General features: G+C 45.0%; 1 protein-coding gene across 2 annotated transcripts in view; it reads right to left on the bottom strand.

Annotated features, from left to right (window-relative positions):
• Positions 1 to 27,111, bottom strand: part of rapsn (receptor-associated protein of the synapse, 43kD) — a 585,875-nt gene that overhangs the window by 13,123 nt on the left and 545,641 nt on the right. For both annotated transcript variants that reach the window (XM_067977685.1, XM_067977686.1), the window contains 2 exons: positions 22,247 to 22,300; positions 4,212 to 4,411 (listed from right to left, as the gene is read on the bottom strand). In XM_067977685.1, coding sequence (XP_067833786.1) covers positions 4,212 to 4,411; positions 22,247 to 22,300 — 254 coding nt within the window. The remainder of the gene's footprint in view (positions 1 to 4,211; positions 4,412 to 22,246; positions 22,301 to 27,111) is intronic.

The raw sequence follows: 27,111 nt of genomic DNA, 5'->3' as shown, positions 1-27,111 counted from the left end.
TTATTAACCCCGTCCTGAGCTGCCCCTTATTAACCCCGTGCTGAGCTGACACTTATTAACCCCGTGCTGACCTGACCCTTATTAACCCCGTCCTGAGCTGACCCTTATTAATCCGTCCTGAGCTGACCCTTATTAACCCCGTCCTGAGCTGACCCTTATTAACCCGTCCTGAGCTGACCCTTATTAACCTGTGCTGAGCTGACCCTTATTAACCCGTCCTGAGCTGACCCTTATTAACCCCGTCCTGAGCTGACCCTTATTAACCCGTCCTGAGCTGACCCTTATTAACCTGTGCTGAGCTGACCCTTATTATCCCCGTCCTGAGCTGACCCTTATTAACCCGTCCTGAGCTGACCCTTATTAACCCCGTCCTGAGCTGACCCTTATTAACCCGTGCTGACCTGACTCTTATTAACCCCGTCCTGAGCTGACCCTTATTAACCCGTCCTGAGCTGACCCTTATTAACCCCGTCCTGAGCTGACCCTTATTAACCCGTCCTGAGCTGACCCTTATTAACCCCGTCCTGAGCTGACCCTTATTAACCCCGTCCTGAGCTGACCCTTATTAACCCGTCCTGAGCTGACCCTTATTAACCCGGTGCTGAGCTGACCCTTATTAACCCGTCCTGAGCTGACGCTTATTAACCCCGTGCTGACCTGACTCTTATAAACCCCGTCCTGAGTTGACGCTTATTAACCCCGTGCTGAGCTGACCCTTATTAACCCCGTGCTGAGCTGACCCTTATTAATCCGTCCTGAGCTGACCCTTATTAACCTGTCCTGAGCTGACCATTATTAACCCCGTCCTGAGCTGACCCTTATTAATCCGTCCTGAGCTGACCCTTATTAACCTGTCCTGAGCTGACCCTTATTAACCCGTCCTGAGCTGACCGTTATTAAACCGTCCTGAACTGACCCTTATTAACCCGTCCTGAGCTGACCGTTATTAACCCGTCCTGAGCTGACCCTTATTAACCTGTCCTGAGCTGACCCTTATTAACCCGTCCTGAGCTGACCCTTATTAACCTGTCCTGAGCTGACCCTTATTAACCCGTCCTGAGCTGACTCTTATTAACCCGTCCTGAGCTGACTCTTATTAACCCCGTCCAGAGCTGACCCTTATTAACCCCGTCCTGAGCTGACCCTTATTAACCCGTCCTGAGCTGACCCTTATTAACCCCGTCCTGAGCTGACTCTTATTAACCCCGTGCTGAGCTGACCCTTATTAACCCCGTCCTGAGCTGACCCTTATTAACCCCGTGCTGACCTGACTCTTATTAACCCCGTCCTGAGCTGACCCTTATTAACCCCGTGCTGAGCTGACCCTCATTAACCCGTCCTGAGCTGACCCTTATTAACCCCGTGCTGACCTGACTCTTATTAACCCCGTCCTGAGCTGACCCTTATTAACCCCGTGCTGAGCTGACCCTTATTAACCCCGTGCTGACCTGACTCTGATTAACCCCGTCCTGAGCTGACCCTTATTAACCCCGTGCTGACCTGACTCTTATTAACCCCGTCCTGAGCTGACCCTTATTAACCCCGTACTGAGCTGACCCTTATTAACCCCGTGCTGAGCTGACCCTTATTAATCCCGTGCTGACCTGACTCTGATTAACCCCGTCCTGAGCTGACCCTTATTAACCCCGTACTGAGCTGACCCTTATTAACCCCGTGCTGACCTGACCCTTATTAACCCCGTGCTGACCTGACCCTTATTAACCCCGTGCTGAGCTGACCCTTATTAATCCCGTGCTGACCTGACTCTTATTAACCCCGTCCTGAGCTGACCCTTATTAACCCCGTACTGAGCTGACCCTTATTAACCCCGTGCTGACCTGACCCTTATTAACCCCGTGCTGACCTGACCCTTATTAACCCCGTGCTGACCTGACCCTTATTAACCCATGCTGACCTGACCCTTATTAACCCGTCCTGAGCTGACCCTTATTAACCCCGTACTGAGCTGACCCTTATTAACCCCGTGCTGACCTGACCCTTATTAACCCATGCTGACCTGACCCTTATTAACCCGTCCTGAGCTGCCCCTTATTAACCCCGTGCTGAGCTGACCCTTATTAACCCGTCCTGAGCTGCCCCTTATTAACCCCGTGCTGAGCTGACACTTATTAACCCCGTGCTGACCTGACCCTTATTAACCCCGTCCTGAGCTGACCATTATTAACCCCGTCCTGAGCTGCCCCTTATTAACCCCGTGCTGAGCTGACACTTATTAACCCCGTGCTGACCTGACCCTTATTAACCCCGTCCTGAGCTGACCCTTATTAATCCGTCCTGAGCTGACCCTTATTAACCTTTCCTGAGCTGACCCTTATTAACCCGTCCTGAGCTGACCGTTATTAACCCCGTCCTGAGCTGACCCTTATTAACCCGTCCTGAGCTGACCCTTATTAACCCCGTGCTGAGCTGACCCTTATTAACCCGTCCTGAGCTGACCCTTATTAACCCCGTCCTGAGCTGACCCTTATTAACCCGTCCTGAGCTGACCCTTATTAACCTGTGATGAGCTGACCCTTATTAACCTGTGATGAGCTGACCCTTATTTACCTGTGATGAGCTGACCCTTATTAACCTGTGATGAGCTGACCCTTATTAACCTGTGATGAGCTGACCCTTATTAACCTGTGATGAGCTGACCCTTATTAACCTGTGATGAGCTGACCCTTATTAACCTGTGATGAGCTGACCCTTATTAACCTGTGCTTCTCCAAGTGAGAATTAATTTTTTTCTTGAAATTGTTACTACCAGTTTTCTCACCACTGACAGTGGACTGATTGGCCTGTTATTACTGGAATTATTCAGCACTCCCTCAGTACTGACCCTCCGACAGTGCAGCGCTCCCTCAGTACTGACCCTCCGACAGTGCAGCGCTCCCTCAGTACTGACCCTCCGACAGTGCAGCGCTCCCTCAGTACTGACCCTCCGACAGTGCAGCGCTCCCTCAGTACTGACCCTCCGACAGTGCAGCGCTCCCTCAGTACTGTCCCTCCGATAGTGCAGCGCTCCCTCAGTACTGTCCCTCCGACAGTGCAGCGCTCCCTCAGTACTGACCCTCCGACAGGGCAGCGCTCCCTCAGTACTGACCCTCCGACAGTGCAGCGCTCCCTCAGTACTGACCCTCCGACAGTGCAGCGCTCCCTCAGTACTGACCCTCCGACAGTGCAGCTCTCCCTCAGTACTGACCCTCCGACAGTGCAGCTCTCCCTCAGTACTGACCCTCCGACAGTGCAGCACTCCCTCAGTACTGATCCTCCGACAGTGCAGCGCTCCCTCAGTACTGACCCTCCGACAGTGCAGGACTCTCTCAGTACTGACCCTCCGACAGTGCAGGACTCTCTCAGTACTGACCCTCCGACAGTGCAGCACTCCCTCAGTACTGTCCCTCCGACAGTGCAGCGCTCCCTCAGTACTGACCCTCCGACAGTGCAGGACTCTCTCAGTACTGACCCTCCGACAGTGCAGCACTCCCTCAGTACTGACCCTCCGACAGTGCGGCGCTCCCTCAGTACTGACCCTCCGACAGTACAGCGCTCCCTCAGTACTGACCCTCCGACAGTGCGGTGCTCCCTCAGTACTGACCCTCCGACAGTGCGGTGCTCCCTCAGTCCTGACCCTCCGACAGTGCAGTGCTCCCTCAGTACTGACCCTCCGACAGTGCAGCGCTCCCTCAGTACTGACCCTCCGACAGTGCAGCGCTCCCTCAGTACTGACCCTCCGACAGTGCAGCGCTCCCTCAGTACTGACCCTCCGACAGTGCGGCGCTCCCTCAGTACTGACCCTCCGACAGTGCAGCGCTCCCTCAGTACTGACCCTCCGACAGTGCGGCGCTCCCTCAGTACTGCCCCTCCGACAGTGCAGCACTCCCTCAGTACTGACCCTCCGACAGTGCAGCTCTCCCTCAGTACTGACCCTCCGACAGTGCAGCGCTCCCTCAGTCCTGACCCTCCGACAGTGCAGCTCTCCCTCAGTACTGACCCTCCGACAGTGCAGCTCTCCCTCAGTACTGACCCTCCGACAGTGCAGCGCTCCCTCAGTCCTGACCCTCTGTCTCGGTCACACAGCCTGAATCTGATACATCCATTGCCTGAGCTGATATTAATCTTGTTGGACAATAAAGGGCCCATTCTAAACACTCTGATCAGAGACTCTATTCCCACGTTTCACCTTCTCAACCTCCTCGTCCACTTACTTTAGATGGAAAAGGTGGGAACACGGCAGTGCCTGGAGCTGCGAGTTCTTATCTCCAATCGACTCTCCACACATCCCGCAGTATAACTCCATGTCTTCCATACACTCATGGAACTTCACCACGTGCTCTCGGAGGAGCTGCTGGCAGCCCTTCACTCGATAAATGGTCTCACTCAAACAGTGTGCCTTCAACATGTGGAGCTGGAGAGAGGGCACAGAACACACAGGCATCAACAGGAACAGAGAGCAGGCTGAAAACACACACACAGACACACAAACACTCAGACAGGCACACACAGACACACAGACACTCAGACTGACACACACAGATACACACACGGACACTCAAACACTCAGACAGGCACACACAGACACACAGACACTCAGACAGGCACACACAGACACACAGACACTCAGACAGGCACACACAGACACTCAAACACTCAGACAGGCACACACAGACACACAGACACTCAGACAGGCACACACAGACACACAGACACTCAGACTGACACACACAGATACACACACGGACACTCAAACACTCAGACAGGCACACACAGACACACAGACACTCAGACAGGCACACACAGACACACAGACACTCAGACAGGCACACACAGACACTCAAACACTCAGACAGGCACACACAGACACACAGACACTCAGACTGACACACACAGATACACACACGGACACTCAAACACTCAGACAGGCACACACAGACACACAGACACTCAGACAGGCACACACAGACACACAGACACTCAGACAGGCACACACAGACACTCAAACACTCAGACAGGCACACACAGACACACAGACACTCAGACTGACACACACAGATACACACACGGACACTCAAACACTCAGACAGGCACACACAGACACACAGACACTCAAACACTCAGACAGGCACACACAGACACTCAGACACTCAGACAGGCACACACAGACACACAGACTGACACACACAGACACACAGACACTCAGACTGACACACACAGATACACAGACTGACACACACAGACACACAGACACACAGACTGACACACACAGACACACAGACACTCAGACTGACACACACAGACACACAGACACTCAGACTGACACACACAGATACACAGACAGGTACAAACAGACACTCAGACAGGCACACACAGACACTCAGACTGACACACACAGACACACAGACAGGTACAGACACACAGACAGGTACAGACACTCAGACAGGCACACACAGACACACAGACACTCAGACTGACACACACAGACACACAGACAGGTACAAACAGACACTGAGACAGGCACACACAAAGACACTCAGACAGGCACACACACGGACACCGAGACAGGCACACACAGACACACAGACACTCAGACTGACACAGACAGACACTCAGACAGGCACATACAAAGACACTCAGACTGACACACACAGACACTCAGGCTAACACATAGAGACGCACAGATGCTCAGACTGACACACACAGACACTCAGACAGACACAAACAGATGCTCAGACACACAGACAGGCACACACAGACACTCAGACAGGCACACACAGACACTCAGACAGGCACACACAGACACTCAGACAGGCACACACAGACACTCAGACAGGCACACACAGACACTCAGACAGACACAAACAGATGCTCAGACACACAGACAGGCACACACAGACACTCAGACAGGCACACACAGACACTCAGACAGTCACACACAGACACTCAGACAGGCACACACAGACACTCAGACAGGCACACACAGACACTCAGACAGTCACACACAGACACTCAGACAGGCACACACAGACACTCAGACAGGCACACACAGACACTCAGACAGTCACACACAGACACTCAGACAGGCACACACAGACACTCAGACAGTCACACACAGACACTCAAACAGGCACACACAGACACTCAGACAGTCACACACAGACACTCAGACAGTCACACACAGATGCTCAGACACTCAGACAGGCACACACAGACACACACATTATCACACAAATACACACAATCAAACAGAAACACACAGACAGACATACACAGATACACACACATACACACTGACACATACACATAGAGAGACACACACACAGACACACGGATACACAGAAACACACATACAGATACACACAGAGACAAACACAGCCCAACATACCCACCCACATACACACATACTCAGACACACACAGTCATGGACACACATAGGTGCACACCGATACATAGATACACACAACCAGACACACAGATAAAGGCATACACACAGACACCTAGACACACGTCATAGAGAGTCATAGAGTTATACAGCACGGATAGAGGCCCTTCGGCCCATCGTGTCCGCGCCGGCCATCAAGCCCAGTCTACTCTAATCCCATATTCCAGCATTTGGTCCGTAGCCTTGTATGCTATGGCATTTCAAGTGCTCATCCAAATGCTTCTTGAATGTTGTGAGGGTTCCTGCCTCCACAACCCTTTCAGGCAGTGAGTTCCAGACTCCAACCACCCTCTGGGTGAAAAAGTTCTTTCTCAAATCCCCTCTAAACCTCCCGCCTTTTACCTTGAATCTATGTCCCCTTGTTATAGAACCTTCAATGAAGGGAAAAAGCTCCTTAGTATCCATCCTATCTGTGCCCCTCATAATTTTGTACACCTCAATCATGTCCCCCCTCAGCCTCCTCTGCTCCAAGGAAAACAAACCCAATCTTCCCAGTCTCTCTTCATAGCTGAAGCGCTCCAGCCCTGGTAACATACTGGTGAATCTCCTCTGCACCCTCTCCAAAGCGATCACATCCTTCCTGTAGTGTGGCGACCAGAACTGCACACAGTACTCCAGCTGTGGCCTAACCAGTGTTTTATACAGCTCCATCATAACCTCCTTGCTCTTATATTCTATGCCTCGGCTAATAAAGGCAAGTATCCCATATGCCTTCTTTACCACCTTATCAACCTGTTCCGCCGCCTTCAGGGATCTGTGAACTTGCACACCAAGATCCCTCTGACCCTCTGTCTTGCCCAGGGTCCTCCCATTCATTGTGTATTCCCGTGCCTTGTTAGTCCCTCCAAAGTGCATCACCTCGCACTTTTCCGGGTTAAATTCCATTTGCCACTGTTCCGCCCATCTGACCAACCCATCTATATCGTCCTGCAGACTGAGGCTATCCTCCTCGCTATTTACCACCCTACCAATTTTTGTATCATCAGCGAACTTACTGATCATACCTTTTACATTCATATCCAAGTCGTTAATGTAGACCACAAACAGCAAGGGACCCAGCACCGATCCCTGTGGTACCCCACTGGCCACAGGCTTCCAGTCACAAAAACAACCTTCGACCATCACCCTCTGCCTTCTGCCACTAAGCCAGTTTTGTATCCAAAGTGCCAAGGCACCCTGGATTCCATGGGCTCGTACCTTCTTGACCAGTCTCCTGTGCAGGACTTTATCGAAGGCCTTACTGAAATCCATGTATACCACATCCACTGCGTTACCCTCATCCACACGCCTAGTCACCCCCTCAAAAAATTCAATCAAATTAGTCAGACATGATCTTCCCTTGACAAAGCCATGTTGACTATCCCTGATTAATCCTTGCTTCTCCAAGTGGAGACTAATTTTGTCCTTCAGAATTTTTTCCAATAATTTTCCTACCACTGATGTTAGGCTCACTGGCCTGTAGTTCCCCGGTTTTTCCCTACTCCCCTTCTTGAATAATGGTACTACATTAGCGGTTCTCCAGTCCTCTGGCACATCCCCTGTGGCCAGAGAGGTTCTGAATATATGTGTTAGAGCCCCCGCAATCTCCTCCTTTGCCTCACACAGTAGCCTGGGATACATTTCGTCCGGGCCTGGGGATTTATCCATTTTTAGGCCTGCTAAAACCGCCAATACCTCCTCGCGCTCAATGTTAATATGTTCGAGTATATCACAGTCCCCCTGCCGTATTTCTATGTCTACATCGTCCTTCTCCACAGTGAAAACAGATGCAAAAAATTCATTTAGAACCCCTCCTACATCTGCCGGCTCCACACACAGATTGCCATTTTTGTCCCTAATGGGCCCTATTTTTTCCCTAGTTATCCTCTTACCCTTAATATACTTATAAAACATCTTAGGATTTTCCTTTATTTTGCTCACCAGTGTTATTTCATGGCCCCTCCTTGATCTCCTAATTTCTTTTTTAAGTATCCCCCTGCACTTTTTGTACTCCTCTAGGGCTTCCTCCGTCTTTAGCCTTTTGTATCTGCCAAAAGCCCTCCTTTTTTTCCGAATCCATTCTCGTATATCCCCTGACATCCAAGGTTCCCTGGAGTTCTTGGAACCACCCTTGACCTTTACGGGAACATGTTGCCATTGTATGGTCTCAATCTCCCTTCTGAAAGACTCCCATTGCTCCGATGCGGATTTTCCTACAAGCAGCTGATCCCAGTCCATTTTGGCCAGATCCTGCCTTATCCTATTAAAATCGGCCTTCCCCCAATTTAGAACCTTTATTTCCGGCCCCTCCCTGTCCTTTTCCATGACCACCTTAAATCTCACCGAATTATGGTCACTGTCACCAAAGTGCTCACCTACTAGCACTTCTTCCACTTGGCCGGCCACATTCCCTAGAATTAGGTCCAGTACCGCCCCATCTCTTGTAGGACTTTCTACATGCTGGCTCAAAAAGCTCTCCTGGATGCACGTTAAGAATTTTGTACCCTCTAAGCCTTTTACACTCTGAGTATCCCAGTTAATATTGGGGAAGTTGAAATCCCCCACTATTATTACCCTACGTACATACACACAGGCACACACACACACAGACACCTAGACACAGACACACACACAGACACCTAGACACACGTACATACACACAGACACGCACACAGACACCTAGACACACATACAGACACACAGATACACACACACAGACACCTCGACACACGTACATACACACAGACACACACACACACACCTAGACACACATACATACACACAGACACACACACACACACCTAGACACACGTACATACACACAGACACACACACACACCTAGACACACATACATACACACAGACACACACACACACCTAGACACACGTACATACACACAGACACACACACACACCTAGACACACATACATACACACAGACACACACACACACACAGACATGCACACAGACACCTAGACACACGTACATACACACAGACACACACACAGACACCTAGACACAGACACACACACAGACACCTAGACACACATACATACACACACACAGACACCCAGACACACGTACATACACACAGACACACACACAGACACCCAGACACCTAGACACACATACATACACACACACAGACACCCAGACACACGTACATACACACAGACACGCACACAGACACCTAGACACACATGTATACACACAGACACACACACAGACACCTAGACACACATACATACACACAGACACACACAGACACCTAGACACACGTACATACACACAGACACACACACAGACACTAGACACACGTACATACACACAGACACACACACAGACACCTAGACACACTTACATACACACAGACACACACACCTAGACACACGTACATACACACACACACACACACCTAGACACACATACATACACACAGACACGCACACAGACACCTAGACACACATACATACACACAGACACACACACAGACACACACCTAGACACACATACATACACACAGACACGCACACAGACACCTAGACACAGATACATATACATAGACACACATATAGACACACTGACATATACAGAGAAAAACAGACAGGCATACACACAGACACAGAGTTGATGTTACTCTGAGACGTAGAGTTGATTTTACTCTAAGATGTAGAGTTGATGTTACTCTTAGATGTAGAGTTGATGTTACTCTTAGATGTAGAGCTGATTTTACTCTTAGATGTAGAGTTGATATTACTCTTAGATGTAGAGCTGATGTTACTTTTTTAAATTCGTTCACGGGATGTGGGCGTCGCTGGCGAGGGCAGAATTTATTGCCCATCCCTAATTGCCCTTGAGAAGGTGGTGGTGAGCCGCCTTCTTGAACCACTGCAGTCCGTGTGGTGAAGGTTCTCCCACAGTGCTGTTAGGAAGGGAATTCCAGGATTTTGACCCAGCGACAATGAAGGAACGGCGATATATTTCCAAGTCGGGATGGAGCGTGAATTGGAGGGGAACGTGCAGGTGGTGTTGTTCCCATGCGCCTGCTGCTCTTGTCCTTCTAGGTGGTAGAGGTCGCGGGTTTGGGAGGTGCTGTCGAAGAAGCCTTGGTGAGTTGCTGCAGTGCATCCTGTGGATGGTACACACTGCAGCCACAGTGCGCCGGTGGTGAAGGGAGTGAATGTTTAGGGTGGTGGATGGGGTACCAATCAAGCGGGCTGCTTTGTCCTGGATGGTGTCGAGCTTCTTGAGTGTTGTTGGAGCTGCACTCATCCAGGCAAGTGGAGAGTATTCCATCACACTCCTGACTTATGCCTTGTAGATGGTGGAAAGGCTTTGGGGAGTCAGGTGGTGAGTCACTCGCCGCAGAATACCCAGCCTCTGACCTGCTCTCGTAGCCACAGTATTTATATGGCTGGTCCAGTTAAGTTTCTGGTCAATGGTGACCCCCAGGATGTTGATGGTGGGGGATTCGGCGATGGTAATGCCGTTGAATGTCAAGGGGAGGTGGTTAGACTCTCTCTTAGATGTAGAGTTGATGTTACTCTGAGATGGCACATGTCACTCCGCTTTTTAAGATAGGAGAGAGAGGGAAACCAGGGAATTATAAACCAGTTAGCCTAACATCTGTTGTGGGGAAAATGCTGGAGTCTATTTAAGGATAGGGTGACTGAACACCTCGAGAATTTTCAGTTAATCAGAGAGAGCCAGCATGGATTTGTGAAAGGTAGGTCGTGCCTGACAAACCTGATTGAATTTTTTGAAGAGGTGACTAAAGTAGTGGACAGGGGAATGTCAATGGATGTTATTTATATGGACTTCCAGAAGGCATTTGATAAGGTCCCACATAAGAGACTGTTAGCTAAGATAGAAGCCCATGGAATCGAGGGAAAAGTACGGACTTGGTTCGGAAGTTGGCTGAGCGAAAGGCGACAGAGAGTAGGGATAATGGGAAGGTACTCACATTGGCAGGATGTGACTAGTGGAGTCCTGCAGGGATCTGTCTTGGGGCCTCAATTATTCACAATATTTATTAACGATGAAGGCATTGAAAGTCTCATATCTAAGTTTGCCGATGACACAAAGATTGGTGGCATTGTAAGCAGTGTAGATGAAAACATAAAATTACAAAGCGATATTGATAGATTAGGTGAATGGGCAAAACTGTGGCAAATGGAATTCAATGTAGACAAATGTGAGGTCATCCACTTTGGATCAAAAAAGGATAGAACAGGGTACTTTCTAAATGGTAAAAAGTTAAAAACAGTGGATGTCCAAAGGGACTTAGGGGTACAGGTACATAGATCATTGAAGTGTGATGAACAGGTGCAGAAAATAATCAAAAAGGCTAATGGAATGTTGGCCTTTATATCTAGAGGACTGGAGTACAAGGGGGCAGAAGTTATGCTGCAGCTATACAAAACCCTGGTTAGACCGCACCTGGAGTACTGAGAGCAGTTCTGGGCACCGCACCTTCGGAAGGACATACTGGCCTTGGAGGGAGTGCAGCATAGGTTTACTAGAATGATACCCGGACTTCAAGGGTTAAGTTACGAGGAGAGATTACACAAATTGGGTTGTATTCTCTGGAGTTTCGAAGGTTAAGGGGTGATCTGATCGAAGTTTATAAGATATTAAGGGGAACAGATAGGGTGGATAGAGAGAAACTATTTCCGCTGGTTGGGGATTTTAGGAGTAGGGGGCACAGTCTAAAAATTAGAGCCAGACCTTTCAGGAGCGAGTTTGAAAACATTTCTACACACAAAGGGTGGTAGAAGTTTGGAACTCTCTTCCGCAAATGGCAATTGATACTAGCTCAATTTCTAAATTTAAAGCTGAGATAGATAGCTTTTCGGCAACCAAAGGTATTAAGGGATATGGGCCAAAGGCAGGTATATGGAGTCAGATCACAGATCAGCCATGATCTTATCAAATGGCAGAGCAGACATGAGGGGCTGAATGGCCTACTCCTGTTCCTATGTAGAGTTGATGTTACATTTAGATGTAGAGTTGATGTTACTCTAAGGGGTCGAGTTGATGTTACTCTAAGATGCAGAGTTGTTGTTACATTTAGATGTAGAGTTGATGTTACTCTAAAATGTAGCATTGATGTTACTTTTAGATGTAGAGTTGATGTTACTCTTAGATGTAGAGTTGATGTTACTCTTAGAAGTAGAGTTGATGTTACTTTCAGATGTAGAGTTGATGTTACTCTTAGATGTAGAGTTGATGTTACTCTTAGATGTAGAGTTGATGTTACTCTTAGATGTAGAGTTGACGTTACTCCTGAGTGTAGATGTAGAGATGATGTTACACTGAGATGTAGAGTTGTTGTTAACCCTAGGCCTTGATTTGCTGTTACTCCTAGATGTCCATGTTGATGCGATTTCTTGATGTAGAGATGATGTAACTCCGAGATGCAGGGTTGATGTTATTCTGAGAAGTAGAATGTGTGTTTCTCCTAGATGTAGGGTTGATGTTACTCCAGAGTGTAGAGGCATTAATTCCAGATGTAGAGTTCATGATAATCCTAGTTGTAGGGTTGATGTTACTCTTAGATGTAGAGTTGATAATACTCCTAGTTGTCGAGCTGGTGTTACTCTTAGATGTAGAGTGTCTGTTACTCCTAGGTGTAGAGTTGGTCTTGCACCTAGATGTAGAGTTGATTTTATTCCTAGATGTAGATATGATGTTACTCCTAGATGTAGAGTGTATGCTACTCCTAGATGTAGATTTGATGTTACTGCTATAGGTAAAGCATGTGTTACTCCTAGATGCAGAGCTGGTATTACTCTTAGATGTAGAGATGAAGTTACTCCCAGATGTAAAGTGCGTGTTACTCCTAGATGTAGTGTTGACCCTACACCTAGATGTAGTGTTGACCCTACACCTAGATGTGGAGTTGATGTTACTCCTTGGTGTTGGGTTGATGTTACCCCCAGATGTAGAGATCATGTTAATCCTGGGTGTAATGTGTGCATTACCCATCGATGTAGAGATGATGTTAGACCTAGATGTTAAGTTGATGCTGCTCCTTGATGTCAATTTGTTGTTACTCCCAGATGTAGATTTGATGTTACTCCTAGATGTAGATAAGATGTTACTCCTAGATGTAGATAAGATGTTACTCCTAGTTGTAGATTTGATGTTACTCCTAGATGTAGACTAGATGTTACTCTTAGATGTAGATATGATGTTACTCCTAGATGTAGATTGGATGTTACTGCTATAGGTAAAGTGTGTGTTACTCCTAGATGTAGAGCTGGTATTTCTCCTACATGTGGATTTGATGTTTCTCTGAGAAGTAGAGTGGATGTTACTCCTAGATGTCGAGATGTTGTTAGTCTGAGATGTAGATTTGATGTTATTCTAAGATGTATAGTGTGTGTTGCTGCTAAATGTAGGGTTGATGTTACTCCTAAATAGAGAGTTGGTGTTACTCTTGGATGTAGAGTTGATGTTACTCCTAGATGTGGAGCTGATGTTACTCTAAGATGTAGAGTTGATGTTACTCTAAGATTTAGAGTTGATGTTACTCTTAGATGTAGAATTGTTGATACTCTTAGATGTAGAGTTGATGTTACTTTTAGATGTAGAGTTGATGTTACTCTAAGATTTAGAGTTGATGTTACTCTCAGATTTAGAGTTGATGTTACTCTAAGATGTAGAGTTGATGTTACTTTTAGATATAGAGTTGATGTTACTCTCAGATTTAGAGTTGATGTTACTCTTAGATGTCGAATTGTTGATACTCTTAGATGTAGAGTTGATGTTACTCTTAGATGTAGAGTTGATGTTCCTTTTAGATGTCCAGTTGATGATACTCCTAGAAGTAGAGTGTGTGTTACTCCTAGATGTAGCTTTGATGTTACACCTAGATGTAGGGTTGATGTTAGCCCCAGATGTAGAGATCATGTTAATCCTGGGTGTAATGTGTGCATTACCCGTAGATGTAGAGATGATGTTAGACCAGATGTAAATTTGATGCTGCTCCTTGATGTCAATTTTTTGTTACTCCCAGATGTAGATTTGATGTTACTTTAGATGTAGAGTTGATGTTACTCTAAGATGTAGAGTTGATGTTACTTTTAGATGTAGAGTTGATGTTACTCTTAGATGTAGAGTTGATGTTACTCTTAGATGTAGAGTTGACGTTACTCTTAGATGTAGAGTTGACGTTACTCTTAGATGTAGAGTTGATGTTACTTTAGATGTAGAGTTGATGTTACTCTAAGATGTAGAGTTGATGTTACTTTTAGATGGAGAGTTGACGTTACTCTTAGATGTAGAGTTGATGTTATTCTTAGATGTAGAGTTGATGTTATTCTTAGATGTAGAGTTGATGTTACTTTAGATGTAGAGTTGATGTTACTCTAAGATGTAGAGTTGAAGTTACTCTAAGATATAAAGTGAATGTTACTCTTAGAAGTGGAGTTGATGCTACTGTAAGATGTAGAGTTTTTGTTACTCTTGGATGTTGCGTTGATGTTACTCCTAGATGTATAGTGGATGTCACTCTAAGATTTAGTGTTGATGTTACTCTGAGATGCAGAGTTGATGTTACTTTTAGTTGTAAATATGATGTTACTCTAAGACCTAGAGTTGATGTTACTTTTAGTTGTAAATTTGATGTTACTCTTAGATGTCGAGTTGATGTTACTCTAAGATGTAGAGTTGAAGTTACTTTTAGTTGTAAATTTGATGTTACTCTAAGATATAGAGTTCATGTTACTTTTAGATGTAAAGTTGATGTTACTCTTAGATGTATTGTTGCTGTTACTCTAAGATGTAGAGTTGATGTTACTCTTATATGTAGGGTTGATGTTACTTTTAGATGTAGAGTTCATGTTACTCTTAGATGTAGAGTTGATGTTACTTATAGTTGTAAAGTTGATGTTACTCTAAGATGTAGAGTTAATGTTACTCTAAGATGTAGAGTGCATGTTACTTCTAGATGTAGAGTCGATGTTACTCTAAGATGTGGAGTTGATGTTACTCTAAGATGTAGAGTTGATGTTACTCTAACATGTAGAGTTGACGTTACCTTTAGATGTGAATTTGATGAAAGTAGAGTGTGTGTTACTCCAAGATATTGCTTTGATGTTACACCGCGATGTAGAGTTGATGTCATTCCTGGATGTAGAATTGATGTTACTCCTGAGTGTAGACGTAGAGATGCTGTTACACCGAGATGTAGAGTTGTTGTTAATCCTAGACCTTGATTTGCTGTTACTCCTAGATTTGAATGTTGATGTGATTCCTTGATGTAGAAGATGTAGAGTGTGTGTTTCTCCTAAATGTAGGGTTGATGTTACTCCTAGATATAGAGTTGATGTTACTCTTGGATGTCGAGTTGATGTTACTCAAAGATGTAGAGTTGATGTTACTCTTAGATGTAGAGTTGATGTTACTCTAAGATGTAGAGTTGATATTACTCTTAGATGTAGAGTTGATGTTACTCTAAGATGTAGAGTTGATATTACTCTTAGATGTAGAGTTGATGTTACTGTGAGATGTAGAGTTGATGTTACTTTCAGTTGTAAATTTGATGTTACTCTAAGATGTAGAGTTGATGTTACTCTAAGATGTAGAGTTGATGTTACTCTTAGATGTTCAGTTGCTGTTACTCTAATATGTAGAGATGACGTTACTCTTAGATGTAGAGTTGATGTTACTTTTAGATGTAGAGTTGATGTTACTTTAGATGTAGAGTTGATGTTACTCTTAGATGTAGAGTTGATGTTACTTTTAGATGTAGAGTTGATGTTACTCTTAGATGTAGAGTTGACGTTACTCTTAGATGTAGAGTTGATGTTATATTTCGATGTAGAGTTGATGTTACTCTAAGATGTAGAGTTGATGTTACTTTTAGATGTAGAGTTGACATTACTCTTAGATGTAGAGTTGATGTTATTCTTAGATGTAGAGTTGATGTTATTCTTAGATGTAGAGTTGATGTTACTTTTAGATGTAGAGTTGATGTTAGATCCAGATGTAAAGTTGATGCTACTCCATGATGTCGATTTGCTGTTACTCCCAGATGAAGATTTGTTGTTACTCTTAGATGTAGACTCGATGCTATTCCTAGATGTAGAGAGTATGTTACTCCTAGATGTAGATTTGATGTTACTCCTAGATGTAGACTAAATGTTACTCCTAGATGTAGATATGATGTTACTCCTAGATTTAGCCTAAACATTACTCCTAGATGTAGATTTGATGTTACTCCTAGATGTAGACTAAAAGTTACACCTAGATGTAGATAAGATATTACTCCTAGATGTAGAGTGTGTGTTACTCCCAGATGTAGATTTGGTGTTACTGCTATAGGTAAAGTGTGTGTTACTCCTAGATGAAGAGCTGGTGTTACTCCTACATGTGGATTTGATGTTTCTCCTAGAAGTAGAGTGGATGTTACTTCTAGATGTAGGGTTTTATGTTACTCCTAGATGTCAAGATGTTGTTCGCCTGAGATGCAGATTTGATGTTACTCTAAAATGTAGAGTTGATGTTACTTTTAGATGTAGAGTTGATGTTACTCTAACCTGTAGAATTGACATTACTTTTAGATGTAAAGTTGATGATACTCCTAAAAGTAGAGTGTGTGTTACTCCTAGATGTAGCTTTGATGTTACACGAGATGTAGAATTGATGTAATTCCTTGATGTAGAGTTGATGTTACTCCTGAGTGTAGATGTGGAGATGATGTTACACCGAGATATAGATTTGTTGTTAATCCTAGGCCTTGATTTGCTGTTACTCCTAGATGTGAATGTTGATATGATTCCTTGATGTAGAGATGATGTAACTCCGAGATGTAGGGTTGATGTTATTCTTGAAGTAGATGGTGTGTTACTCCTAGATGTAGTGTTGATGTTACTCCAGAGTGTAGAGGCATTAATTCCAGATGTAGAGTTCATGATAAACCTAGTTGTAGGGTTGATGTTACTCTTCGATGCAGAGATAAAGTTACTCCAAGATGTAGAGTGTGTGTTACTCCTCGATGTAGATATTATGTTACTCCTAGACATAGAGTGTATGTTACTCCTAGATATAGATTTGATATTACTCCTAGATGCAGACTCGATGTTACTCCTAGATGTAGATACGATGTTACTCTGAGATGTAGATTTGATGTTACTGTTATAGGTAAAGTGTGTGTTACTCCTAGATGTAGAGCTGATATTTCTCTTACATGTGGATTTGATGTTTCTCCGAGAAGTAGAGTGGATGTTACTCCTAGATGTAGGGTTTATGTTACTCCTAAATGTCGAGATGTTGTTAGTCTGAGATGTAGATTTGATGTTATTCTAAGATGTAGAATTGATGTTACTCCCAGATGTAGAATTGATGTACTTTTAGATGTAGAGTTGATGTTACTCTTAGATGTACAGTTGCTGTTACTCTAAGATGTAGAGTTGATGTTACTTTTAGATGTAGAGTTGATGTTACTTTTAAATGTAAAGTTGATGTTACTTTAGATGTCGAGTTGATGTTACTCTTAGATGTACAGTTGCTGTTACTCTAAGATGTAGAGTTGATGTTACTTTTAGATGTAGAGTTGATGTTACTTTTAAATGTAAAGTTGATGTTACTTTAGATGTCGAGTTGATGTTACTCTAAGATTTATAGTTGTTACTTTTAGATACAGAATTGATGTTACTCTAAGATGTAGAGTTGATGTTACTCTAAGATGTAGAGTTGATGTTACTTTTAGATGTAGAGTTGATGTTACTTTTAGATGTGAAGTTGATGATACTCCTAGAAGTGGATTGTATGTTACTCCTAGATGTAGCTTTGATGTTACACCGAGATGTAGAATTGATGTCATTCCTAGATGTAGAGTTGACGTTACTCCTGAGTGTAGTTGTAGAGATGATGTTACACTGAGATGTAGAGTTGATGTCATTCCTCGATGTAGAGTTGATGTTACTCCTGAGTGTCGATGTGGAGATGATGTTACACTGAGATGTAGAGTTGTTAATCCTAGACCTTGAATTGCTGTTACTCCTAGATTTGAATGTTGATGTGATTCCTTGATGTAGAGATGATGTAACTCTGAGATGTAGGTTTGATGTTATTCCTAGAGGTAGATTGTGTGCTACTCCTGGATGTAGGGTTGATGTTACTCCAGAGTGCAGAGGTATTAATTCCAGATGTAGAGTTCATGATAATCCTAGTTGTAGGGTTAATGTTACTCTTAGATGTAGAGTTGACGTTACTCCAAGATGTAGAGTGTGTGTTACTCTTGGATGTAGAGTGTGTGTTACTCCTAGACGTAGAGTTGATCTTACACCTAGATGTAGATTTGTTGATACTCCTAGATGTAGAGCTGATGTTACTCTTAGATGTAGAGCGTGTGTTACTCCTAGGTGTAGAGTTGATTTTACTCCTAGATGTAGAGTTGATGTTACTCTTAGATGTAGTGTGTGTGTTATTCCTAGATGTAGAGTTGATCATCCACCTAGATGTAGAGTTGATTTTACTCCTAGATGTAGAGTTGATGTTACTCCTTGGTGTTGGGTTGATGTTACCCCCAGATGTAGAGATCATGTTAATCCTGGGTGTAATGTGTGCATTACCCATAGATGTAGAGATGATGTTAGACCAGATGTAAATTTGATGCTGCTCCTTGATGTCAATTTGTTGTTACTCCCAGATGTAGATTTGATGTTACTCCTAGATGGAGATATGATGTTACTCCTAGACATAGAGTGTATGTTACTCCTAGATGTAGATTGGATGTTACTGCTATAGGTAAAGCGTGTGTTACTCCTAGATGTAGAGCTGGTATTTCTCCTACATGTGGATTTGATGTTTCTCTGAGAAGTAGAGTGGATGTTACTCCTAGATGTAGGGTTTATGTTACTCCTAGATGTCGAGATGTTGTTCGTCTGAGATGTAGATTTGATATTATTCTAAGATGTAGAGTGTGCATTGCTCCTAAATGTAGGGTTGATGTTACTCCTAGATATAGAGTTGATGTTACTCTTGGATGTGGAGTTGATGTTACTCTAAGATGTAGAGTTGGCGTTTCTCTAAGATGTAGAGTTGACGTTTCTCTAAGATGTAGAGTTGACGTTTCTCTAAGATGTAGAGTTGACGTTTCTCTAAGATGTAGAGTTGATGTTACTTTTAGATGTAAAGTTGATGATACTCCTAGAAGTAGATTGTATGTTACTCCTAGATGTAGCTTTGATGTTACACCGAGATGTAGAATTGATGTCATTCCTGGATGTAGAGTTGATGTTACTCCTGAGTGTAGATGTGGAGATGATGTTACACCAAGATGTAGAGTTGTTGTTAATCCTAGACCTTGATTTGCTGTTACTCCTAGATGTGAACGTTGATGCGATTCCTTGATGTAGAGATGATGTAATTCCGAGATGTAGAGTTGATTTTAATCCTAGAAGTCAATTTGATGTTACTCCTAGATGGTGAGTTGATGTTACTCCTCCATGTAAAGTTGATGTTACTGCTAGATGTGGATTTGTTATTACTCCTAGATGTAAAGTTGATGCTACTCCTACATGGTGAAATGATGTTACTCCGAGAGGGTGAGTGGGCAAGAACATGACAGATGCAGTATAACGTGGATAAATGTGAGGTTATCCACTTTGGTTGTAAAAATAGAAAGACAGATTATTATCTGAATGGTGATAGATTGGGAAAAGGGGAGGTGCAACGAGACCTGGGTGTCCTTGTACACCAGTCGCTGGAAACGAGCATTCAGGTGCAGCAAGCAGTTAGGAAGGCGAATGGTATGTTGGCCTTCATTGCAAGAGGATTTGAGTACAGGAGCAGGGATGTCTTACTGCAGTTGTATGGGGCCTTGGTGAGACCACATCTGGAGTATTGTGTGCAGTTTTGGTCTCCTTATCTGAGGAAGGAATGTCCTTGCCATGGAGGGAGTGCAGTGAAGGTTTACCAGACTGATTCCTGGGATGGCAGGACTGACGTATGAGGAGAGATTGGGTCGACTAGGCCTATATTCACTAGAGTTTAGAAGAATGAGAGGTGATCTCATTGAAACATATAAAATTCTAACAGGACTAGACAGACTGGATGCAGGGAGGATGTTCCCGATGGATGGGGAGTCCAGAACCAGGGGTCACAGTCTCAGGATACGGGGTTTGGCATTTAGAACCGAGATGAGGAGAAATTTCTTCACTCAGAGGGTGGTGAACCTGTGGAATTCTCTACCACAGAAGGCAGTGGAGGCCAAGTCATTAAATATATTCAAGGAGATAGAAATATTTCTTAATGCTAAATGGATCAAGGGATATGGGGAAAAAGTGGGAACAGGGTATTGAGTGAGACGATCAGCCATGCTCATTTTGAATGGCGGAGCAGGCCCGAAGGGCCGAATGGCCTACTCTTGCTCCTATTTTCTATGTTTCTATTTTTATATGTAGAGTTAATGTTACTCCCGAGTGTAGAGGTATTAATCCTAGATGTAGAGTTCATGTCAATCCTAGATGTAGAGTTGATGTTACTCCTAGGTGTAGAGTGTTTGTTACTCCTAGATGTAGAGTTGATGTTACTCTTGGATGTAGAGCTGATGTTACTCCTAAATGCTGATTAAATGTTACTCCTGGATGTAAAGTTGATGCTACTCCTAGATGTAGATTTGATGTTACATCTACGTGTAGAGCTGATGATACTCCTATATGTAGAGTTGATGTTACTCTTAGATGTAAAGTTGATGTTACTCTTAGATGGAGGATTGAAGTTACTCCAAGATATTGATTTAATGATACTCCTGGATGTAGATTTGGAGTTATCTTAGATATAGAGCTGATGTTAATTCTAGATGTAGATTTGACGTTACTCCTATATGTAAATTTGATGTTGCTCCTAGTTGTAGAGTTCATGTTAATCTTAGATGTAGCATGTGTGCTACTCCTAGATGTAGAGTGTGTGTTACTCCTCAGTGTAGAATTGATGTTACTCCTAGATGGAGGGTTGATGTTACTCTAAGGTATAAAGGTGAAGCTAGTCTTAGATGTAGAGTTGTTGTTACTCTTAGATGTAGAGTTGCTGTTACACCTAGATGTCAATTTGACATTACTCCTGGATGTAGGGTTGGTGTTACTCCTAAATATAGATTTGATGTTACTCCTAGATGTAGATTTAATATTACTTCTAAATGTAGAGATTGAGTTACTCCTAGATATAGAGTTGTCTTTACTCCAAGATGCAGAGTAGATGTTACTCTTAGATGTAGATACTCCTAGATATAGAGTTGACTTTACTCCTAGACGAAGAGTTGTTGTTAGTCCAGAGTGTAGAGATATTAATCCTAGATGTAAAATTCATGTTAATCCTAGGTGTAGTGTTGATGTCACTCTGAGATATCGAGATGATGTTACACCGTGATTTAGAGTGAACGTTACTCCTAGATGTAGAGTGAGTGTTATTTCTAGATGTAGAGTGTGTGTTACTCCTAGATGTTGAGTTGATGTTATTCCTAGTTGTCAAGTTAATGTTACTCCAATATGTAGAGTGTGTATTATTCCTAGATGTAGAGTTGATGTTATGCCTAGGTCTAGAGTGCGTGTTACTCCTAGGTCTAAAGTATATGGTAGTCCTAGATGTAGATTGTGTGTTACTCCTAGATGTTGAGATGATGTTCAGTCTGAATCATATTCGACATTGCAGACAGCTTTTGTGATGATTTTGGACCAATCCAAGTCTCTTCTCTCTTCCTCTCTTGAATCAGTAACAGATTCTTGCTGCCATAATACTGGAATGGGATATTTGAATGAGCAGTGTACAATCATTAATCACAATCTTCACTGTCTGATTTCCACAATATCTCTTACCTTATTTCCCACAGCCTCAGCCAGTTCCTCTGCTTTCTGCACAATCTCTAGACCCTAGAAAACAGCAGGTTCAGAAATGGCCATTCAATAATAATGAGAAATATCAATCCATGCAGTGTAAATTCAGGAGGGACACGCGGGCCCCGATATTAATGCGAAGACGGGTTCCGAGCGAGGGGCGAGGAATTGCGTGCGTGAAACGTGGAAGAACATTTAGCAGCTGGGACTGTCCAATTTTAACGTGATCGCCTAAATAAATTTTTCTTTCCGGCTTTCGGGTCTCCAAGCTGCGACAGCAAGTGTGATGCACACCCACATGTCATGATCTCAACTCTACTATTTAAAGGGCCAATTTAAAAATGGAATTTTGAGGAGCGAGGAGGTTTTGGAGGGAGAGGGTGAGAGTGAGTGAACGTGGATTCAGGACGAGCAAGGCCAGCACCCAGATTTAACAATGCTTCCCTCAACATACTGCTGGGTGCAGTCAGGAGCAGGAGGGAGATAATTTTCCCCAGGAACGGGAGGAGGAAACCCACTGCTCTCACCAAGAAGGCGTGGTTGGAGGTAGCTGAGGAGGTGAGCAGCAGGAGCATTGTATTGGATGCAGAGCAAGAAGGGTTTTAATGACCTAACCAGGTCAGGAAAGGTGAGTAGAGTTGCTGATTCACCCACATCCTGTGGTGTACAACACCCACCCCCCACCCCCCCACACTCTGTCTTGCCAAGCCTACTCCATCACATCACTCCTCACACCCACTTAAGTTTCAGCAGCACCCATCCTTCACATCCTCACCTCCCCATGTATCCATCCACCACTGCCACTCTCCCCAGTCCTTATGAAGTTTGATGCATCGATCTGATAGTCACCCTCACTGAATGCACTGCACCCATCACGTGAATACACGGCCTTCAATCAGGACTGTTCTTTCACTCCTTGTAGGAGAAGAGAACGCAAAATGTAAGGGAGATGGAGAGGAGTGGAGGTGACCCACCACCAATTATGCAGCTCACTGATGTAGAGGAGGAGGCCATGGAGATAAGTGGCACATCTGCTTCCCTCTCAATCAGAGATGGAGAGACTGGGAACTTGCAGATGTCTGGTGACAGAATCAAAAATATCTCTGACACACAGGCTGCCTTTATTTCATCAATGACTGAACTATGAGAAACCTGAGTATGGTGATTGTCAAGATTGTTATTTTGCCAGGACTAATTCTTTCCTTTTGTCTTCCAGGGCCTTCATCCACAGAGCAACAGTCTGTGGACATGCCTGATGATGGTTCCACAGAGGACCTCATTCCTTCTGAGGGTACACCGTCACAGGACATACAACCATGCACCAGCCCAAAAACACACACTTCATTGGGTCCACTTATACAGGTTTTACCTGGTGATTCACAAGTCACATGTGAGCACGAATAGACACTGTTGGCAGGGGCAGCTGTGGAGAGTCCGCATTGGTGGGCGCTCTCCTCTCCAGGCTCTGCTGAGCTGGACGCAGGTGCTGAACCCTGGGGGCTATTGTTGGGAATGAGAATGGTTGAGGTACAGCTGCACCTTTGCAAGGTACTGGCAGACGAGCCACACACACTCTCCATAACAGTGGAGAGGATGGAGGAATCCACCTCCAACAGTAGTGGAGGGTTTTTTATTAATCTTTCACGGGATGTGGGCGTCGCTGGCAAGGCCGGCATTTATTGCCCATCCCTAATTGCCCTTGAGAAGGTGGTGGTGAGCCGTCTTCTTGAACCGCTGCAGTCCGTGTGGTGAAGGTTCTCCCACAGTGCTGTTAGGAAGGGAGTTCCAGGATTTTGACCCAGCGACAATGAAGGAACGGTGATATATTTCCAAGTCGGGATGGTGTGTGACTTGGAGGGGAACGTGCAGGTGGTGTTGTTCCCATGTGCCTACTGCCCTTGTCCTTCTAGGTGGTAGAGGTCGCGGGTTTGGGAGGTGCTGTCGAAGAAGCCTTGGCGAGTTGCTGCAGTGCATCCTGTGGATGGTACACACTGCAGCCACAGTGCGCCGGTGGTGAAGGGAGTGAATGTTTAGGGTGGTCGATGGGGTGCCAATCAAACGGGCTGCTTTGTCCTGGATGGTGTCGAGCTTCTTGAGTGTTGTTGGAGCTGCACTCATCCAGGCAAGTGGAGAGTATTCCATCACACTCCTGACTTGTGCCTTGTAGATGGTGGAAAGGCTTTGGGGAGTCAGGAGGTGAGTCACTCGCTGCAGAATACCCAGCCTCTGACCTGCTCTTGTAGCCACAGTATTTATATGGCTGGCCCAGTTAAGTTTCTGGTCAATGGTGATCCCCAGGATGTTGATAGTGGGGGATTCGGCGATGGTAATGCCGTTGAATGTCAAGGGGAGGTGGTTGGACTCTCTCTTGTTGGAGATTGATGTCACAGGTGAGTGTGAGAATATCTGCTATGGAGAGAGTGACCACCTCCATGGAGCTTCAAGCACGGCTCTCAAATGAGTCTATTCTGGCCCTGACCACGGCCATGCAGGAGATGTCTGCCATCTTAAACAGGATGACAGATACCTTATCTGTGGCCTTACAACATGTCACTGATCTGCACCAAACTGTTCTCCAGCAGGGTGGAAGGAGTGATGAGAGCCTGGCCCAGGAGAGGGATGATGGCGAAAGGGGACATGGAAGTGGGAACTCCACTCAAAGTGCCCTCTGTTCTCAACCGTTCCCCACCCCCCCAACTGTTCACCCAGTATCCAACATGCTGTCTCCTCTCCCGATGGCTGAGTCTGCCCCAGCACAGGTGTAGGTGGAGCAGTCTTTGACGGGGCCCTCACAGGCTCCAAAACCCAGAGGTCACAGTCCATGAATATCTCAGGAGTCAGGGCAGGGATCTGAGCAGCCTGGCTCTACCTCTGCTGAAGTCACAGGGAATGCACCTTCTGCACAGGGGCAGGCAACGTAAGAGAAAGCAATTGTAATTCACCAAGGGGATGCACATGGTGTTTGACAAAATGATATGTTGTTTCCAATTTTCTATTGGCACATAAAACTTATTGATTAGCACCACCTGCCCGCCTTGCCCATTATTATGTCCCCAGTGCCAACACAACCTTTCATTTACTTCCTGATGACTGTGACTAGATGATGGGACCCAATGGGAGATGTCCAATGGGTGTATGTGTAGTCGAAAGACCGTTTTGTGCAAAATGGGCGATGGGGGGGAGGGCCGGAAGATTTAATTTATATTTTATCCAGTGTGAGTCACTAGCTGAACCTTCGAGCTATGAAGGCATCCATGACATCCCGGGCAACAATGTACACGGCTGGTCAGGCGATGGGTGCCGCTTCTTCATATTGATTCTCCTCCTTCTCTTCTTCTTGAATGTTGTCACCATCAGAGGATGATTGACGAGCGTCTTCATCCTCCTCCACCTCTAAACCTCTCTGCTGTGCCATATCGTGCAGGACACAGCACACCAGGGTGTTTCTGGAGACCCTCACTGGTGAGTACAGAAGGGTGCCTCCAAACCCATCCAGCTACCTGAAGCACATCTTCAACATGCCGATGGCTTACTCAATAATACACCTGGAATCATTGAAAGGTTACAGCACGGAAGGAGGCCATTCGGCCCATCGAGTCTGTGCTGGCTCTATGCAAGAGCAATCCAGCTAGTCCCAGTCCCTCGCCCTCTCCCAGTAGCCCTGCACATTTTTTCCTTTCATGTACTTATCCAGTTCCCTTTTGAAGGCCATGATTGAATCTGCCTCCACCACCCCCTCGGGCAGTGTATTCCAGATCACAACCACTCGCTGGGTAAAAAAGTTTTTCCTCATGTCACCTTTGGTTCTTTCACCAATCACCTTAAATCTATGTCCTCTGGTTCTTGACCCTTCCACCAATGGGAACAGTTTCTCTCTCTCTACTCTGTCTAGGCCCTTCATGATTTTGAAAACCTCGATCAAATCTCCTCGCAACCATCTTTGTTCCAAGGAGAACAATCCCAGCGTCTCCAGTCTATCCACGTAACTGAAGTCCCTCATCCCTGGAATCATTCTAGTAAATCTCTTCTGCACCCTCTCTAAGGCCTTCACATCCTTCCTAAAGTGCGGTGCCCAGAACTGGACACAATACTCCAGTTGTGGCCAAATCAGTGTTCTATAAAGGTTCATCATGACTTCCATACTTTTGTACTCTGTGCCTCTATTTATAAAGCCCAGGATCCCGTATGCTTTTTTAACCACTTCCTCAACCTGCCCTGCCACCTTCAACGATTTGTGCGCATATACCCCCAGATCTCTCTGTTCCTGTACCCCTTTTAGAGTTGTGCCCTCTAGTTTACATTGCCTCTCCTCGTTCTTCCTACCAAAATGTATCACTTTGCATTTTTCTGCGTTAAATTTCATCTGCCACGTGTCCGCCCATTCCACCAGCCTGTCTATATCCTCCTGAAGTCTATCACTATCCTCCTCACTGTTCACTACACTTCCAAGTTTTGTGTCATCTGTAAATTTTTAAATTGTGCCCTGTACACCCAAGTCCAAGTCATTAATATATATCAAGAAAAGCAGTGGTCCCAGCACCAACCCCTGGGGAACACCACTGTACACCCCCCTCCAGTCTGAAAAACAACACTACTGTCTGTTTCCTGTCCCTTAGCCAATTCTGTATCAATGTTGCTACTGTCCCCTTTATTCTTGATGATAAGCCGACCATGCGGCACTTTATCAAACACCTTTTGAAAGTCCATATACACCACATCAACTGCACTGCCCTCATCAACCCTCTCTGTTACCTCATCAAAAAACTATCAGGTTAGTTAAACACGATTTGCCTTTAACAAATCCATGCTTACTTTCCCTAATCAATCCACACTCGTCCAAGTGACTG

This window comes from Heptranchias perlo, unplaced genomic scaffold (genome assembly GCF_035084215.1).
Source record: "Heptranchias perlo isolate sHepPer1 unplaced genomic scaffold, sHepPer1.hap1 HAP1_SCAFFOLD_167, whole genome shotgun sequence".
Classification (NCBI taxonomy): Eukaryota; Metazoa; Chordata; class Chondrichthyes; order Hexanchiformes; family Hexanchidae; genus Heptranchias; species Heptranchias perlo.
Note: the sequence above shows the minus strand (reverse complement) of the source record. Positions and strands in the feature narration are given on the sequence as shown.